Source organism: Ovis aries, chromosome 15, assembly GCF_016772045.2.
Source record: "Ovis aries strain OAR_USU_Benz2616 breed Rambouillet chromosome 15, ARS-UI_Ramb_v3.0, whole genome shotgun sequence".
Lineage (NCBI taxonomy): Eukaryota > Metazoa > Chordata > Mammalia > Artiodactyla > Bovidae > Ovis > Ovis aries.
In genome coordinates this window covers 76,126,835-76,144,343 of record NC_056068.1, presented here as the reverse complement: position 1 = coordinate 76,144,343, position 17,509 = coordinate 76,126,835, and the positions used below count along the sequence as shown (strand labels likewise).

At 54.1% G+C, this 17,509-nt stretch overlaps 1 protein-coding gene across 3 annotated transcripts; it reads left to right on the top strand.

Annotated features, from left to right (window-relative positions):
* The first annotated feature begins 336 nt into the window (after positions 1 to 336).
* On the top strand, positions 337 to 17,207 carry SPI1 (Spi-1 proto-oncogene). 3 transcript variants are annotated; one of them, XM_027979753.3, is made up of 5 exons: positions 337 to 578; positions 2,927 to 3,023; positions 14,765 to 14,952; positions 15,669 to 15,831; positions 16,186 to 17,207. In XM_027979753.3, the coding sequence occupies exons 1-5, from the start codon at positions 534 to 536 to the stop codon at positions 16,503 to 16,505; spliced, it is 813 nt and encodes a 270-aa protein (XP_027835554.1). In that variant the 5' UTR covers positions 337 to 533; the 3' UTR covers positions 16,506 to 17,207. The 3 variants fall into 3 exon arrangements, with proteins under 3 accessions (XP_027835554.1, XP_027835553.1, XP_042089452.1); XM_027979752.3 differs by having other exon boundaries at positions 2,924 to 3,023; XM_042233518.2 differs by lacking the exon at positions 337 to 578 and adding an exon at positions 2,183 to 2,218.
* Positions 17,208 to 17,509: the final 302 nt, after the last annotated feature.

Below are 17,509 nucleotides of genomic sequence, written 5' to 3'. Positions count from 1 at the left end.
TGACTGTTGGCCACATGGAGGGGGGCTCTCAAAAGTAGTAGGCATCTGCGGGGTTTCGGGGTGAGAGAGCCTCCACAGGCCCCGGGGGGCAGCAAGGCCCTCCTCGTGGTGGTGCAGCCAGCCTTCCGCCCTCCCGTTCTCCCACCCTACCCCAGCCCTCAAGGCCGCCCCTCACAGTCCCGGCTTCCCCCTCAGCCTCCCAGGCCAGCCCCTGGAGCACCACCTGCCCCAGCCGGCCAGAGACTTCCTGTAGCGCAAGAGATTTATGCAAACGGGCCGGGGCAGTGATGTCACCCCAAGGGGACTATCTCCCAGCGGCAGGCCTTCGATAAAATCAGGAACTTGCGCTGGCCCTGCAATGTCAAGGGAGGGGGCTCACCCAGGGCTCCTGTAGCTCAAGGGGCAGGCCTGAGCCCTGCACCCGCCCCGAAGCGGTCCAGCCCCCCCCACCCCCGACGGGGCGCCCCATCCCCAGGGGCTCCGCACTGGCCCCCACCGAGGCAGGGGACCTGACCGGCTCGGAGCTCGGCTGGATGTTACAGGCGTGCAAAATGGAAGGGTTTCCCCTCGTTCCCCCTGTGAGTATCGGGACTCCTCCACCAGCCCAGCCCGCGGCCCTCGGACGCCCGCCACCTGCCCGCCAGCCCGCCGCCTGCCTTCCCCTATCAGTGGGAAGTTGGTGTTTCCTCCCTGGAGCCCCAGGGCCTGAGACCCAAGCAAGAGGGCCATCGGCCTCCTTGGAGCAAGCACACCCCGGCGGGCTGAGGGCCGGGCCCACGGTGGGGCTGTGATCGATGGGGCCTGAACGGTTATTTATAGATGGGGCTTGGGTGGCAGCCGGGGTTCCACGGGCCTGGGGGGGCTGGGCTGAGGGTGGTGAGGGCAGCGGGGAGCTGGTGGTGGAGGAGCGGGAAGGCTGGCGTGGAGGGAAGCCGGTCCCCGGGACAGTGAAGGGCTGGAGGGCAGGAGGCAAGAGGCCGAAGGTCCGGGCCCTGGACTGGGTGCTCCTCGAGACCGTGGCTGCCTTACACCTGGGTCCTTGCCACCCAGGCACAGAGGACGTGCCTGTTGACCCGAGAGGTCTGGGCCTTGGGCCCCGAGTGGCGGAGGCAGAGGCGGGGGCTGGGGCAGCAAGGGGAGCAGGGGCTGGCCAGGCAGCTGGGGCTGGGACTGCGGAGAGGAGGGCAGAGCCTTCCCGGGGCTGAGACTGGGGCTGGGGGAGGACCTCGTCCAAGGAGAGACGGGAGTGAGGGCAGCGGCTGAGGCCGGAGGTGAAGAAGCGGGCGTCCCAGGGGACTCCAGGGATGGCAGGGCGGCCGTCTGGGGCAGACCCCCTCCGCTCCCGCTCTCAGTGACAGTTGCAGCCTCCGGCAGGTGTCACACCACCAGGCCCCTCTGAGAGGACCCCTCTCCCTTTCCTCACCCCCTTCCGCACTCAGCCGGGGATGGGGAGCCCTGGGGGTAACTGGGAAGGGCTTGGCCGGGCCTGCCCATCTGACTCAGCTTTCCCGGCTTGGAGGCAGCTCCCTTCCCCCTATCCCCGGCCACCCCACCCCAGGCAGGCCCAGAGCCCCAGGGAGGCACCCCAGCCTGACACCCTTCTGTGGGGCTGTGCTGTCTGCAGACCCAGAGCCAGGCTCCACGCAGGGCCGGGCACAGATGGGACAAGCCAGCCGGCTTCTGACCTGGCCCTGGCCCCCCCACCCCCACCTGGAACCTAGAAGATGGGGGAGACAGGCAGAGGGTGATAGGGGGTGGTCTCAGGAAGAGCCCACTCTGCCTCAAGACAGCCAGAGGCCTCGGGGCCCGGCCACCCTGTCTCTGACCCTTGACCTCTCAATGCCTGAACCCCAGCTAAAGCTGAGTGGGAGACATGTCCTCCTGGGCTCCATGCGAGCCTCCTGAGCCCCTTGGCCCAGTCCAGGGGGGACGCAGAGTGGGTCCTGTGAAGGTGGGCTCCCAAGGCAGCTCTGGCCCCCAAACCAAGCCCCGAGGGCCGGGGTGACAGTTGTGCAATCCTTGGGCACACGCGCGGGGGTGGGGAGAGGCCTGGTGACTGTCGGGAAGCCTCTGGGTGTGCATATCCCAGTGCCTGGCCAGGGAGTGGGGTGGGGAGGGACAGGGATGGGGAGACGGAGGGAGGGGGACCAGGGAGTGTCTCTGGAGGAAAGGGGAGGAGGGAGAGGCCCCCAAAGCCATGGCCTTAGCCCTGCGTGGGGTGAGTCCTTTAAAGCCCATCAGTGTGGACAGCCAGTGTGGGGGTGGGGGCCCTGAGCCGGCCTGGGACCTGGACATCGGGCAGCGAGAGAGCCTGGGGGCCTGGGGGACTATGGCAGGAGGACAAGCCTGTGTGCTGGGCGATGGGCGTGCAGGAACATGAGTGACCGAGCAAGGACATGGGCGTGAGTGTGTGTCAGCGCGCTTGGAGGTGAGGGAGTGGATTCGCATGTCAACCCCAGGGACTCTGCAAGCGCCTACAGGCAAGTGTATACTGGCGTGTGTGCCTGGGGTGAGTGTGAGGGCTGTGAGTGGACGTGTGAGCTCACATTGGGAGTGTGGGAAGAAATGTGTCAGGGGGAGTTTGTGTGCATTTGGGGGGTGGTTTAGGCACGTCGATGTGCCTGTGAGCGGGCGAGTGTGTGAGGCTGGGACCTGGGCATGCCGTGGAGCGTGAGTGTGAGGTGGCCGGGGGAGCTGTCCCCTCAGACCTGTCTTCTTTTGACCTCTGACCCTCCAAGGTCTCTGTCACCCCCTTTCCGCCGGAGCCAAGGCTCTTGCACCCCTGGGTCCCCCCGCTTGCGCCCTGCGTGGCCTCTCCCAGTTGATAAAGGGGCTCAGTGTGGACCCAACATCCTGGGGTGTCCTGCCAACCTGCCTGGGGTCTCCCCGCCGCACTCCGAGTTCTGACCCCCTCCTCTCTCAGCAGCCATCGGAAGACCTAGTTCCCTATGACACGGATCTCTACCAACGCCAAACGCACGAATATTACCCCTATCTCAGCAGTGATGGAGAAAGCCACAGCGGTGAGTAGCAGGCCCCGCCCTGCCCTGACTTCCCCAGCCTGGCCTGGCCCCGGCGGGCGCCACCGCTGCGTTCTGGGGAAGGAAAAGCATACCCTTCCCGAGGCTTCTTTGGAATTCCGAGGATCGGATCCAGTTAGCTCTCAGGGACATGAATTCCCTACCCTAAAACCCCACGCTCCTGCTCCCCACCAACACCCCATACCCCCAGCGTGCGTTTCTGGAGCAGCCTTGGTGTGCAGGCACGGGCGAGCTTCTTCCCTGTTTTATCTTCTCATCCAATCCTTTCGGCCTGTTTCCACCTGACGAAAAAGGCGGAGAGGCTACGGGACTTGTACAAGGAGGCGCACTGGCCGCGGGGGCCCAGCTCTGCCCGCTCCAGGCCCAGCGCTTTCTCTTTTTTTTCGGCTTCACTTAGTCGCTCATTCACGTCCAGCTCTTGGGGCCCCATGGAACAGTAGTCCTCTGTGCACCTCTGTCCTGTGGCTTCCCCAGGCGAGAATACTGGAGTGGGTTGCCATTTCCTCCTCCAAGGGATCTTCCCAACCCAGGGATTGAACCCTTGTCTTCTTCTCCTCCCTCAACCCCCCATCTTCTTCTCCATTCTTGTCACTGCCCGTGACCCTGAACCCCTCATTGGTGCAGCCCCAGTCGCCACTGCGTGTGACTAACAGCAGTCTATTGACATTTGGGCTGGATACTTCTATGCTGTGAGCTCTGTCTTGTGCCTTGTAGGGTATTTGCCAGCATTCCTGCTTCTGCCCACTGGACGCCAGTGTTACTGCCAATCATGATAACCAAAAATGTCTCCAGAGTTGCCAAATATCCCCTGGTGGTGGGGGCGGGGTGCAGAACCGCTCCCATTTGAGAGCTGTTCATTCAGCAGGGGCTGAAACCTTGTCTGCTGGAGGTGGGGGTGAGGATGGGGCCTGGGCCAGGGCTTTTTTCTATCTGGGTCTAACTGCCCCCCACCCCAAAGCCCAGGCTCAATCCTGAAGCAAATTCAGGGAAAGGGAGAGAGACCTTCAGTGTCTGGAACCTGGGCAGGGAGCTAAGAGAGGTCACCGGTGGTAGATCTCAGTGTATTGATGGAATATCTCTGAACAATAGGCGAGGTGGCCTGGTTACTGGGTCTTCACTGAGGGATTCTTCAGGGGGTGTGGAGGCCTGGGCAAGCCAGACAGCGGGGTGTCTGCAACCCCACAGGGACAGGCGTGCTCTGCCATAGCCAAGGAAGGGCCTCACCTGGGGGCCGTTAACACCTGGAGCTCCATTCTGCTGGCACACCTCTGGCAGTTTAAGCCTGATGTCTGTACCTAGAGATGCCATATGTGGCAAGTCCTTATTTAGGGCCCTCACATCCAGATGGCAAAGCCCGCAAACAGTTTTGCCTGGAATTCACACCTGATGTCCATTCTAAAGACTGTAACTGGAAACCATATCTTGGGAATAAGGGGTGGACATCCTTCGAGGCCACATCTGGGAAGACACAGGCTCCTTTCAGAACCTGAGGACTAGAAAGACTTTAAAAACATTCTCCCCCCTCGCCACTTCCTTTAACATTTTATACTTCTACAAGAAATGCATCCTTTCTGGGGAAAATACAGAGACAGTTTAGAGAGTCTCCCTCCTCCAGCTCTGCCTCCAGCTCCCACTGCCTGGGTCGGGGCCTGGCTCTCCCTGACTCAACATCAGCTCTACACCTGCTTCTACCCAGTCTGGGACCTAAGCAGGTCCCTGCTTGAGGACTGGCGCCCCCTGGTGGCTCCAGGCAGCAGGCCCGCTCAGGTCCTTGCAAGCTCAGGGCTGCCTCTGACCCCTGCTAGCTAGCATCAGGGATCGTTTTTCCCCTGGCCTGACCGTTTCTCAGTCTCCCTGGGTTTGGGTGCCTTTCCTTTGGGTCTACCGAAGCTGCATTCTCCCTTCCTGTAATACAGGGCTACTATTTATGTACTCTAGAAACCAGGTAGGCCTGGGGCTGGCTGATGGAGTGAGCACTGTAGAGAAAGCCAGCACGTCGACAGGGAGTGGAGAAGCACCGAAGGTTCTGTGACATCAACAGGCTCATTTTCGGGTGACTCAGTCCACCATTCACCCAGCCGTCCGCTCCCCTGCCATCCACCCAGCTGCCCACAGCCACCCGTCCTTCCAACGCTTGTTGTCCAGCCCACTTGTCCACTCATCCCCTCTCTTGCCCATCCGCCAAATAGCCCCTGATTACATGTGGTGGACCTGACCCTGTTGTAGGAGCTAGATTTGCCACAAGGAGCAGGCCGGGCAAGGCCACTGCCCTCGTGGAGCTCACGGTCCAGTGAGAGAGAGATGGGGAACAGCTGAATTAGCAGACATGCTCTAAAGACGTTCTGTAGAAAGCAGAGCACCGTGAGTCAGGCTCTGCCATCTGCACGTGAGGGCCCTAAAGAAGGACTCGCCACAAACGGCATCTCTGGGTACAGATGTCAGGTTTAAGCTGCCAGGGGTATGCCTGCAGGACGGAGCTCCAGAGGTGAACGGCCCCCGGGTGAGGCCCTTGGATGGAAATCTGAGTGTCCTGAAGGCACACAGATGCACAGATAGGGAGCTATAAGTGTTCTAGGGGCGGGAACAGCAGGTGCAAGAGCAGGAGGGACCTGGGTGGGGACCAGGGTGGGAAGGGAGCACAGGAAGCAGAAAGGACAGGAAGGGAGGCCAGTCTGCAGGGGAGGACCGCACGGGCCCGAGGACTGCAGCGGGAGCTTGTCGTGTTTCCCACACCTAGCGGGAAGCCACTGGAGGGGGCTGAGCAAAGAAATGACACAATCTGAGTAACCTTGTGTGTGTGTGTGTCTGGTAAATATCCAAAGAAATTATAGATATTTAATTTTAATTATTCAAACAAGAAATACCCATTGCAAACAATTTTAAAATACAGCAGCGTATGAAGGAAAATATTACCTGCTTCTCATTCTTACCCTGCACTGATAGCCATCTTGGTCTATTCTAGCAGATACTTCATTTGACGGTGTCTAATCTTGTATGTTTGTAAGTGTATACATCCATACATATCCTCTCCATTCAGAAATGAACTGTAGTATCATGCTGTTCTGCAATCTGCTACTTTTTACATAAATTTATCAGAGTTGTTTCTCCATGGCCAATCCAGCGCATCAGAGACAGTTAAAAGCTATTTTTCCAGTCTTTCTGTTACAGACCACGACAAGTACATACATGAAAGTTTGAAACTGAGGCTTAGAAGAGCATTTATTTACTAATTCACAAACATTTATTGAGGACTTTCTATAAGCCAGGTGGAGATGAATCTAGCTTGATTTTTTATTTAGAGAATTCTATTGTACTATGAAAGATGAGTATTTGACTTTCTAGTTATTTATAGCACACACACATACCAAAATAGTTACAGTAACTTTCCCCCCTTTCATTTTATTGCTGTTATGATATGCAACATAAGTATGTGAGTTTAAGGTGTAACAGCTAATGATTTCACACACCTATACATTGGGAAATGATTACCACATAAGTTTAGTTAATATCCATCTCCTTATACAGTTAGAAAAAATTTTTTCCCTTGTGATGAGAACTTTCAGGAGCTACTCTTAGCTTTCGAAGTTACCATGCAGCAGTTAGCCCTAGCCATTCTGTGCATGGCTTCCCCAGGACTTATTTATCTCACAGCTGAAAGCTTGCACCTTAGACCGCCAGTGCCCAATCTCCCCACCCCCCACTACTTCTGGCAACCACCAATCTGAACTCCTTTTCTGAATTGTTACTTTTTTTAAAGATTCCACGTATAAGTGAGATCATACAGCATTTGTTTTCCTCTGTATTCTATTTTTAATATTTTGTTTTCACTTTTTGGCCGTGTTCCACCTGTGGGGGCTTCCTGGTGGCTCAGAGGGTGAAAAATCTGTCTGCAATGCGGGAGACCAGGCTTCGATCCCTCGGTCAGGAAGATCCCCTGGAGAAGGGAATGGCTACCCACTCCAGTATTCTTGTCTGGAGAATTCCATGGACAGGGGAGCCTGGTGGGCTACCTTCCATGGGGTCACAAAGAGGAGGACACGACTGAGCAACTAACACTCAAGGTTCACGTCATTTGGGCTTTTAGTGCCCTGATCAGGAATTCAACCCTGGTCCCCTGCATTGGGAGCATGAAGTCTTACCCACTAGACCACCAGGGAAGTCCCTTTGTCTGTATTCTAAGTTTGTTCAATTGACATCTGAATTTTCCGTGGTTTGGACCATGTGAATATTGCTCACAGTTGAGCCACGCTGCGTATCTTGATTACCTGTACTTTCTCATCACTGTGTTTCTGAGGGCTGAGCAGCAGTGACGTAGGCCCCCACCCCACAGCAAGGCTGCTGGGAGTCACGCCCCATCTCCCCATTTTCGGGTGGGGTGACCACAGGGACGATGTCTCACCCCTCTGGGCCTCAGCTCCTCACTCACGAGACCTACTTCACAGGACTGCCCTAAGGATGGAGTGAGCTACTCCATATGGGAGGCTTAGAAAGTGAAAATTATGTAAGGATTTGTTACTCATAGCATTATGGTCTCCTAAGAAAGGATGTCTGGGAGGTAAGGTTTTATTGCTGTTTGTGTTACCTGCTGTTTTTATGGTCTCACCTGATTAACAGTAGTTTGGCTGTGTATAGAAATCTAAGTTGAAAAAAAAATTTTTTTTCTCATTGAAACTGAAGGCATTTCTCTACTGTCTTCAGGTTACTAGAGTTTTTCTTAGGAAATCTGATGTCATTCCATATCCTCTTTTTTGAATGTAACCATTTTGGGGTTTTGTTTAAATTTGTTTCCTGTTTAGTTTTGTTTTATCTCCCTGGAAGTTTTTAGTGTCTTCTCCCAATACCTAGTGGCTCCACTGAATAAGTTTTTTTTTTTTTTTTTTTTAATCACTCTAATTTCTGGCTGGAGAATAGCTGGAGAGGAGGCAAGAGTAGGAACAGGGGGGAAGGCCGGGAGGAAACCACTGGAATAATCCAGACAAGACATGACAGTGACTTGGCCAAGGGTGGTGGCGAGACAGACAAAAATGAGCAGATGGATTCAGGATAGATTCTCAAGGTAGGGTTCATAGAATTTGCTGTTTATTATTTTTAAGTTGTGATTAAAATGTATACAGTATAACATGTACTATCTTGACCATTTGCACATGTACAGCTCAGTGGCTCAAGGACATGTTGCTGTACTCCATCCCCACCATCCAGCTCCAGAACTCTTTTCATCTTGCGAAACTGGCATTCCGGACCAATTAAACAGTGCCTCCCACTGCCCCCTCCCCTCAGCCCCTGGCAACCATCATTCTGCTTTCTGTCCCTATGTTCCTGCACTCGGGACCTCATCTTAGTGGAGTCATGCAGCGTTTCTCTTTTCGTGACTGGCTTCTTTCATTTAACGTATAATATCCTCCAGGTTCTCCCGTGTTGCAGTGTACATCAGAATTCCTGCCTTTTTGAAGCTGAGTAACATTCCGTTGTGTGGATATACTACATTCTGTTTGCCCATTCATCTGTTGATGGACACGTGGGTTGCTTCTATCTTTTGGTTGCTCTGAATAATGCTGCTGTGAACACAGGTGTTAAAATGCCTCTTTGAAGATCCTGCTTCCAGTTCTTTGAGACTATATGCCCAGAAGTAGGATGGCTGGATTGTAAGATAATTCTATTTTTAATTGTCTGAGGACCAAGCATACTGGTTTTCCTTAGTGGTTGCACCATTTTACTCTCCTACCAACAGTGCACAAGGATCCCACTGCTCCACATTCTTGCCAAAATCTTTTTCTGCCTTTTTAACCATTAAAAAAATGAAGTATAGTTAATTCACAATATCATGTGTTCAGCAAAGTGATTCACTGATTATATATATGTATGTATACATGTATAAATGTGTTCTTTTCCAGATTCTCTTTCATTCTGTTATTACGAGATAGTGAATGTGGTTCCCTGTGTTATACAGTCGGCCCGGGTTGTTCTGTTTTTTGATAATAGCCATCCTAATGCTGTTTGCAGAGGGATTGATGGAGGAAATAGAGTTCCAAAGTATGACCATTCTCTCCACCACTCCATCTTTCCATTCACTTTTCACCTTCTCATCCCACAGATTCACAGTTTATTCCCAGTCTTCTAATCATCCATTCATTTCATTCACCTTCCAAAGTGTCCTTCCTTCCCCTACCAAGCCTTGCTTCCATCCCAGGCACATTGCCAGGTGCTGTAGGATGAATGAAACACAGGCCCTGCCAGATTTATCTTTCTTAACAAAGGAAAGAACTAAAAATCGTAATAATTAGGATACAGTGTAAGAAATAATAAGGATCATGAGACCTGGCGCTCTCTGCTTGCTGGGACCTCCGTTTCCATGTTTGAATAATTTGCAGGAGGGCTGGGATTAAGGAGCCCTTGTCCAGGGGTCTGTGATTTCCTGCAAAGGTTTTTTTTCCTCATTCCTTGCTTTCTTAATTCCTCATCTTCCTTCTTGGTCTTGATCTTCTCCTCTCCTGGTAAGAGCCATGGCTTCAGGCTGGGGTTTCTGCTTGAAGGAGATAAGGTCAACGGAATGACACTTAAGGCTTGCATTTTGTGTGTGTGGGGGCGATTGTTTTGAATATCATTTTATTTTTGTCCTAGTGACATCTAGGTGTTAGGGACACAAAAAAAACTGAGGAGCAATAAGGATGTGTGGGTAAGACTTTGGTTCCAGACTGGAAGCTGGTTTAGAGGGTAGAAGTGAAAGATGTTGATGAATGGGTCATTGCTGGCTTGATGAATAAAGGTTCAGTGATGGATGGGCGGATAAATGGATGGATGGGTGGGTTAAATGATGGATGATGAATGAGTGAATGATGGGTAGATGATATTTGGATGATGGATGGGTGGATGGATGGATAGATGGATGGATGGATGATGCTGGATGGTGGCTGGATGATGAATAATGAATGAGGGGTAAATGGTGGTCGACAGACAGATGGATAGTAGCAGTCCATAAATTCTGTCACCATAAGTCTTACTTAAAGCTTTCACTGGCTGTCTTGGTCCTCAGCGGTGGTACGGCATAGGGATAAGAGTTCAGTCCTGGAGTCAGACACAGGTGGGTCTGGATCCTGACTCTACCAACGACTATCTGTGGGCAAGGGACTTTATGTCTCTGAGTCACAGCTTCCTCATGTGCAAAAGGAAGGTCAGACCATAGCGGCCACTTTGTCAGAGCTATGGTGAGGACTGAGTGACATAATGTGCATTAAGTACTTAGAACAGGGCCTGGTACATAAAAAACACATTGAAAGTAAGCTTTCACTGGTCATTTAACCAAATATTGACTGAAGCCTAGTAGGAGTTGATTGCCCCACAGGTTGCAGAAGGGAGGGTCCAGAGCTATCTCCGGATATGTGAATGACACTATACTCCTGTATTGTAACTTTTCATATTTATTTATTGGCTGTGCCTGGTCTTAGGTGTGGCACACAGAACTTCGATCTTCATTGCTTGATGCCTGGTCTTTTTTTTTTTTTTTTTTTCCCCAACTGTGACATGTGGGATCTCTTTTCTTTTTTTTCTTTTAGTTGCAGCATTCAAAGTCTTAGCTGCAGCCTGTGGGATCTAGTTGCCTGACCAGGAATTGAACTCTGGCCCCTCGCATTGGAAGCACAGAGTCTTAGCCACTGGACAGCCAGGGAAGTCCTGACACTATGTCCTTTTGAGGAGCAGAAAGTCATACTAAGGGGACATAAGTTGCAGGAGAGTCTGGGTGACCTCTCAAAGTGACAAGCAAGGATTTAGCAAAGCATTCCTGGGCAGTCATCTAGGAGTAAGGTCCAAAGAGCTCAGAGTGCTGACCTTTGCATAAGGATGGACTCACGGCATGATGTTCCTTCAGACGACTCATCTCTGCCTACCAAACAGTGTTTATTAGACAACTGCCTGAGCACTCAAAACCAAGGGTAGAGGAAAGGTTTCCGTTGGGCCTTTTGAAACCTTAATTGTAGCCCAAGAGTCTCTGTTGCAGGTTTCAGCGATGCTGGGGCAGGGTTCCTGAGCCTCAGTGAGCAAACGAACCTCTGCAGGGGGCTGTGAAAGGCCAGACTCTCCCGTCTCTTTCCGGCGCTGCAGATTGCATGGGTCTCAGATGGGCCCCAAATCTGCAAGCTTTTCTGGCCCCCAAAGTGACCCAAACCGGGGGGGGGGGGCGGTGCTGAGACCTGCTGTGGGAAGTGCTGGCTTCAAGCTGGGACCACCAGAACAAGCCCGTGGGTCTCATGTGGAGCTGGGACAGAGGTGGAGACCAAGAGAGAGAGAACTCAGAGCCCCCAAGCCAGAACTGAGTAGGGGGTGCTTCCCTAGAGGTCAAGTGATTGAGACTCTGTGCTTCCAATGCAGATGGCACGGGTCTGATCCCTGGGAGGGGAACTAAGACCCCACGAGCCACACAGCACGGCCAAAACCTGCCCCCCCCACCCAAAAAAAAAAAAACCCCAAAAGACCTGGAGTAGGTGTGAGGATTTGAGGGGGAGGATAAGGCATTCTATAAAGATCAGGAAGTTCCCCTGGAGAAGGGCATGGCAACCCACTCCAGTATTCTTGCCTGGAGAATCCCCGAAATGGAGGAGCCTGGCTGGCTACAGTCCATGGGGTGGCAAAGAGTCAGACACCACTGAAGTGACTTGGCATGCATGCATGGGCAGGATAAGGCATTCTATGAAGATCCGGGCACTTTGGCCTGGGCAGGAGAAGGCAAAATGGGAAGGGCCTGGAGTGGGGCTCCAGGGCAGATCTGCAGCTGTAAAGGAACCTGGGTCCACTCAAGTGCCCCAAAGCCCCAAAGAGCCCCATCCATACAGACAGAGCCACCTCTCTCTCAGCAAGTGGAGAATTTCTGGGACTTATTAATGCAAGGCAAGATGAAAGGACAAAATAAGGGTCATTTTGTTTTGTTTTCCCTTCAGATTTGGATGATTTGGTGGAGGAGAGTCAGAGTTCTTAAGAAGCTAGGATTCATGCATTCCCTCAGGAAGTGCTTGTTCAGTGCCTACTGCATTGCAGTTCAGTCCAGTTCAGTCGCTCAGCTGTGTCCAGCTCTTTGCGACCCCATGGACTGCAGCACACTTGGCCTCCCTGTCCATCACCAGCTCCTGGAGCTTACTCAAACTCGTGTCCATTGAGTTGGTGATGCCATCCAACCATCTCATCCTCTATCGTCCCCTTCTCCCACCTTCAATCTTTCCCAGCATCAGGGTCTTTTCAGATGAGTCAGTTCTTCACATCAGGTGGCCAAAGTATTGGAGTTCCAGCTTCAGCATCAGTCCTTCCAATGACTATTCAGGACTGATTTCCTTTAGGATGGACTGGTTGTATCTCCTTGCAGTCCAAGAGACTCTCAAGAGTCTCCTCCAACACCACAGTTCAAAAGCATCAAGACACCTACTGCGTGTAGGCACTGGGAATACGAAGGTGAAAAAAAACAGTCCTCTGCCCTTGGTACAACCTTGGGGTCCCAACTTGAGCTTCTGGGAGAAAGAGACAGCCAGGATCCCTCAAACTATTTCTCTGGACCATGGGCTAAGGTGGCAGAGAGCAGGGGAAGATGAGGAATTGATAAGTATTAAAGTATCTGCTGTTTGCTCAGGTGCTGATTCAGGCTCTCTAAAGACAGCATTCAACATTCATAATAATTACCATTATAAAGACAGTGGATGTGTGTGTGCGCACAGTTGCTCATGTGTCTGACTCTTTGTGACCCCACGGACTGTAACAAACCAGGTCCTCTGTCCATGGGATTCTCCAGGCAAGGATACTGGAGTGGGTTGCCATTTCCTTCCTAGGGATCTTCTCAACCCAGGGATCGAACTTGTGTTTCCTGCAACTCCTACGCTGGCAGGCAGATTCTTTACCACTGAGCCACCTGGGAATGATAATAGTTAATGTTTATTGAGTCTTACTTTGTGCCAGGTTCCATTTGAAGTGCCTTGAAAGCATTAGCTCATTTAATCCTCACAGCAAGCCTATGACGTGAGCTGGTTGTAGTTATTAGCCCCATCTCACAGCGGAGGCAACAGGCATAGAGAAGCAGGACGAACTGCCCAGTGTCACTCAAGGGTGAGTGCCAGAGCCAGCATTCAAACCCAGCTCCGCCCCAGTTAGCTCCCCTATGCCATGCAGCTTCACGGAAGTGGGAGTCTGGATTGTGGGTTCAAATAATTCCACATGTGAATCGGACCTCAGTAACCGCCCAGCTGGGTCTCTGACTTTTGCAGAATCAGAGGCTCAGGGAGATAAAATGTCTTGCTCAGGGTCACAAGGCAAAGGCGCCACAGAGCAGGACTGGAAAATGAGTGAGTCTTCTGAGAGCCAGTGCAGAGCCAAGACAACACGTGTCGTTTCTCCAGGATGCGTGAGCAGCGACGTGTTTGTGAGAAAGGGGGGGGGGCAGGCAGACAGACACACAGAGACACGAATAGGTGGTTGGTGGCAGTCCCCCTGCAGGCCCTGTGCCAGTCCCGGAGATGGTGACCTGTCTCAGCATCCTGCACACTCCCTCTCTGGGTCACACGAGAAAAATTCCTCTTGTCACTCTGTCACATCTTTTGGACTCCAAGTTGTACCCAGGAAGTCCTCAGACGTGTGGTGGTTTTTATTCCTGGAAAAGGTGCCCAGAGTAACCACGCTGAAGACCGGCTCCAGGCCCAGGCAGGGCTCCCAGTGGCACGGAGCTGTTCCCCAAACTCAAATCCACCCTACCGCAGACTCTGAAAGCACCCACCAGGGGCTTTCCGGGAAAGCCTCGGGTGCCGTGGCGACCTCCCTGGGACTCAGGTGCAGCTCCCCAAGGACACGACCTTGGAGGGGCCACAGAGGGAGCTCAGCTGAGGAATGTTAGCCCTGTGACTCTGCAGTCACACCTCGGCTGTGTGACAGGGCAGTGAGCTGTGACTGCGGGCAGCCAGTCAGCTCAGGAAGCTCTGCTGTGTCTGAAGAGGAGGAGAAGCGGCTCCCGAGTGCAGCCTCTGGGGCTAGGGGGTTTTTACAAATGTGAACTTGCGTGGGTCCTTCTAGTTTCTAGCATCCCTGTTTGACAGAGGGGTCAATGCATGTGCCTGAGGCCGCAAAGAAAGGAAACGGCCCGGATTCAGACTCTGGCTCAAAAGCCGGCATCCTTGTGATGGGCAAGGGAGGCAGAGTAGACTGGTTGTTGAGAACAAAGGCTTTGCTCCAACGTGGGCTTTGACTGGGGGCGGGTCATGTAGCCTTTCCAAACCTCAGTGTCCTCATCCATAGCATATTCTGAGTATTCTAAAGTCCCTCAGTCGTGTCTGACTCTTTGCGACCCCATGGACCGCAGCCCGCCAGGTTCCTCTGTCCATGGGATTCTTCAGGCAAGAACACTGCAGTGGATTGCCATGCCCTTCTCCAGGAGATCTTCCCCGCCCAGGAAATGAAAGCAGGTCTCCCGCATTGCAGGCAGATTCTTTACCTTTTGAGCTACCTGGGAAAGACCCATCTATGGAATTGGGGTTCAGAAAATAGCAGGGTGGGTGGTGCTGCGATTAATGCCAATCTGCAGTCCAGAATGGCGTTGGTGATTATGATAGAGGACACGGCCTGGCGCTATTATTTTTATATATACTATTATTGCTACATATATTAATATATAGTTATCATATATAATTATATATAATATATACTATTATTGTTCATATAATATTGTATACAATCATAAGCCCCTCCTGCTTTGGCCGCAGACCATTACTGGGACTTCCATCCACACCACGTGCACAGCGAGTTCGAGAGCTTCGCCGAGAACCACTTCACGGAGCTGCAGAGCGTCCAGCCCCCACAGCTGCAGCAGCTCTACCGCCACATGGAGCTGGAGCAGATGCACGTGCTCGACACCCCCATGGCTCCTCCCCACGCCAGCCTCAGTCACCAGGTGCGTGCCTGCAGGGCCGCCCCGCCTGGCCCGGCCCGGCGCCTGCGGTGAGGCGGGCGCTCCGCAGGAAGCTTACTCAACCCGGCTTCCTGCCCCACAGCGCCAACGGTGGCCGGAGCCCCAACGGCTGCCTCCTGACCCCCCGGCTGACCTCGTGACCCCGCACCCCATGTCTGCTCTCACCCCACCGAGGACAGAGGCTGGACCATTCCCACCGCCCCCCCCCCGACACACACACTGGTCCTTCTGACCCCCGGGGGCCTCATCGCGGGCCCTCTGAAACGCGGGGGCTGGAGCCCCAACCCCGTTCACTGGCTCCTCGTGGGTCTGGCATCCAAGTCACTGAGTCCTGAAACCCACTGATCTCTCCATCTCCCCGCTGACTCCCTTTCCCGACCCTCCTCCTCAGCCCCTCACCCCAAGGCAACTGCCTGTCCACATGGCACCTCCCGCCGCCCAAACCAGGGAGACAGGCGGGGTGTCAGGAGCCACTTTGTCCCCACAACTGGCACCCTGTGTGTGGGGACCCCGTCTGACTCCGTAAGAAGCCCGACCTCCAGTGTCCCCAGCCTTCTCCCATATCCCTCTGCCCCTCTCCGGCCACCCCGCCCCAGGACCCCCTCTTCTCTCACCCCACGGAACCCCCCCCTACTTGGCCGCCTTCAGCTTTGCACCGTCCCTCAGGGACCCCAACCCTCCTTCCGCCTCCTTTCCAGGTCTCCTACCTGCCCCGGATGTGCCTGCCGTACCCCTCGCTGTCTCCCGCCCGGCCCAGCTCGGATGAAGAGGAGGGGGAGCGGCAGAGCCCCCCGCTGGAGGTGTCCGACGGGGAGGCCGACGGCCTGGAGCCAGGGCCTGGCCTCCTGCACGGAGAGACAGGTAGGGGACCCAGCCCTGACCCAGCCTGGGACCAGCCCTGACCCTGGCCACCCTTGAGCCCCATCCCCACCCCGATCAAGGCCCACGGACGCAGCAGCCTGGCCACAGAGCAGAGTGCTTGCGTATGGGTGTGTTTGCCAACACGCGTCTCTGCGTGTGTTCCGTGGCGGGGGTGGAGGCCTCTGTCCCCGCGTCCGGGTCTGAGCACGTGCGCTGTGGGCGTGCGCATGCGCCACGCTGGCTGTAGCTCCGCCCCTGCGACCACCCCACCGGGAAGGGAAGGAGGGGGCGGTCCCACGTCACCGGGAGGCGGGCTGGGTCCCGGCCGTGGGCGCTGACCGTCTCCGGCCGCAGGCAGCAAGAAGAAGATCCGCCTGTACCAGTTCCTGCTGGACCTGCTGCGCAGCGGCGACATGAAGGACAGCATCTGGTGGGTGGACAAGGACAAGGGCACGTTCCAGTTCTCGTCCAAGCACAAGGAGGCGCTGGCGCACCGCTGGGGCATCCAGAAGGGCAACCGCAAGAAGATGACCTACCAGAAGATGGCCCGAGCGCTGCGCAACTACGGCAAGACGGGCGAGGTCAAGAAGGTGAAGAAGAAGCTCACCTACCAGTTCAGCGGGGAGGTGCTGGGCCGCGGGGGCCTGGCCGAGCGGCGCCACCCGCCCCACTGAGCCCAGGCCTGAGCCCACCGGGCCCGCCAGGCCGCCCCGTTGGCCATAGCATTAACCCCTTCGCCCGGGCGGCCGGACACAGGAGGGAAGCTCCCAGGGGCCAGGGGCAGGACTGTGGCGGGCCAGGCCTCGCCTCCCCGCCCACCCCCTCCTCCTCCAAGCCCCCTGCCCGCCCCACACCCCCTGCTTCGCCTCCCAGCAGGGCGCTGGCCCCGGTTCCAGAAGGCCATCTGGGCGTCTGGCCCCAGCGAAGGGTCAGCTTGCTTAGTACAGGGCACACGGCCTTGGGAGTTGGAAGCCATCATTATTTGTGTATATTGAACCCTTTTTTTTCAGTGACCCTCTCTCCCCACACCTGTCCCCCCATCAGCATTTTCAAGAAACCCATTTACCTAAAGTTATTCTCAGTCAGTTCTCTTCAGCACAGAGACCCCGTTTTTAATTTCTTTTGTGCACCTTGCCTGATGCGCCTCACCCACGACATCTGACCTGCTGCCTTCTCGTCTGTCCACTGTGGGTTTACTAAGGATCCCTGCCAATGCTGGACGCTGCAGACCTCAGGATGGTTGACACTTTGTCCAGTTGTCCAGTTTGTCCAGACAGTTGACACTGCCTGACCAGTAGTCATGATCCATGGAAGGAACGAATTCTCAGTTTTTCTTGAAGGAATAAATCATTAAAAAGCTCTCTGTACCTGATAAATGGCTGTTTTTTTTTAATGCTTCAGTGAGGCTTAAACTCGTTGAATCTTTCTGTTATGAGCCCAATGTTGATGATGATAATAAGGGCAACAACACTGGATATTCTAGCCATTTACTGCGTGTTAACCTTGAGAAGTGGAATCTAATGCCCGGTTTGATAGACTGGGAAACTGAAGCTAACAGAGGTCAACCCATTTGTCCAAGGTTACGCGTGTAGTGAAGGGCTGCCATGGCTGTGCGAGGCGGGAAGCTTCATGTGTCTGCAAGGGGGTAAAGTGCAGCTTGACCAGGAGCAAGAATGAA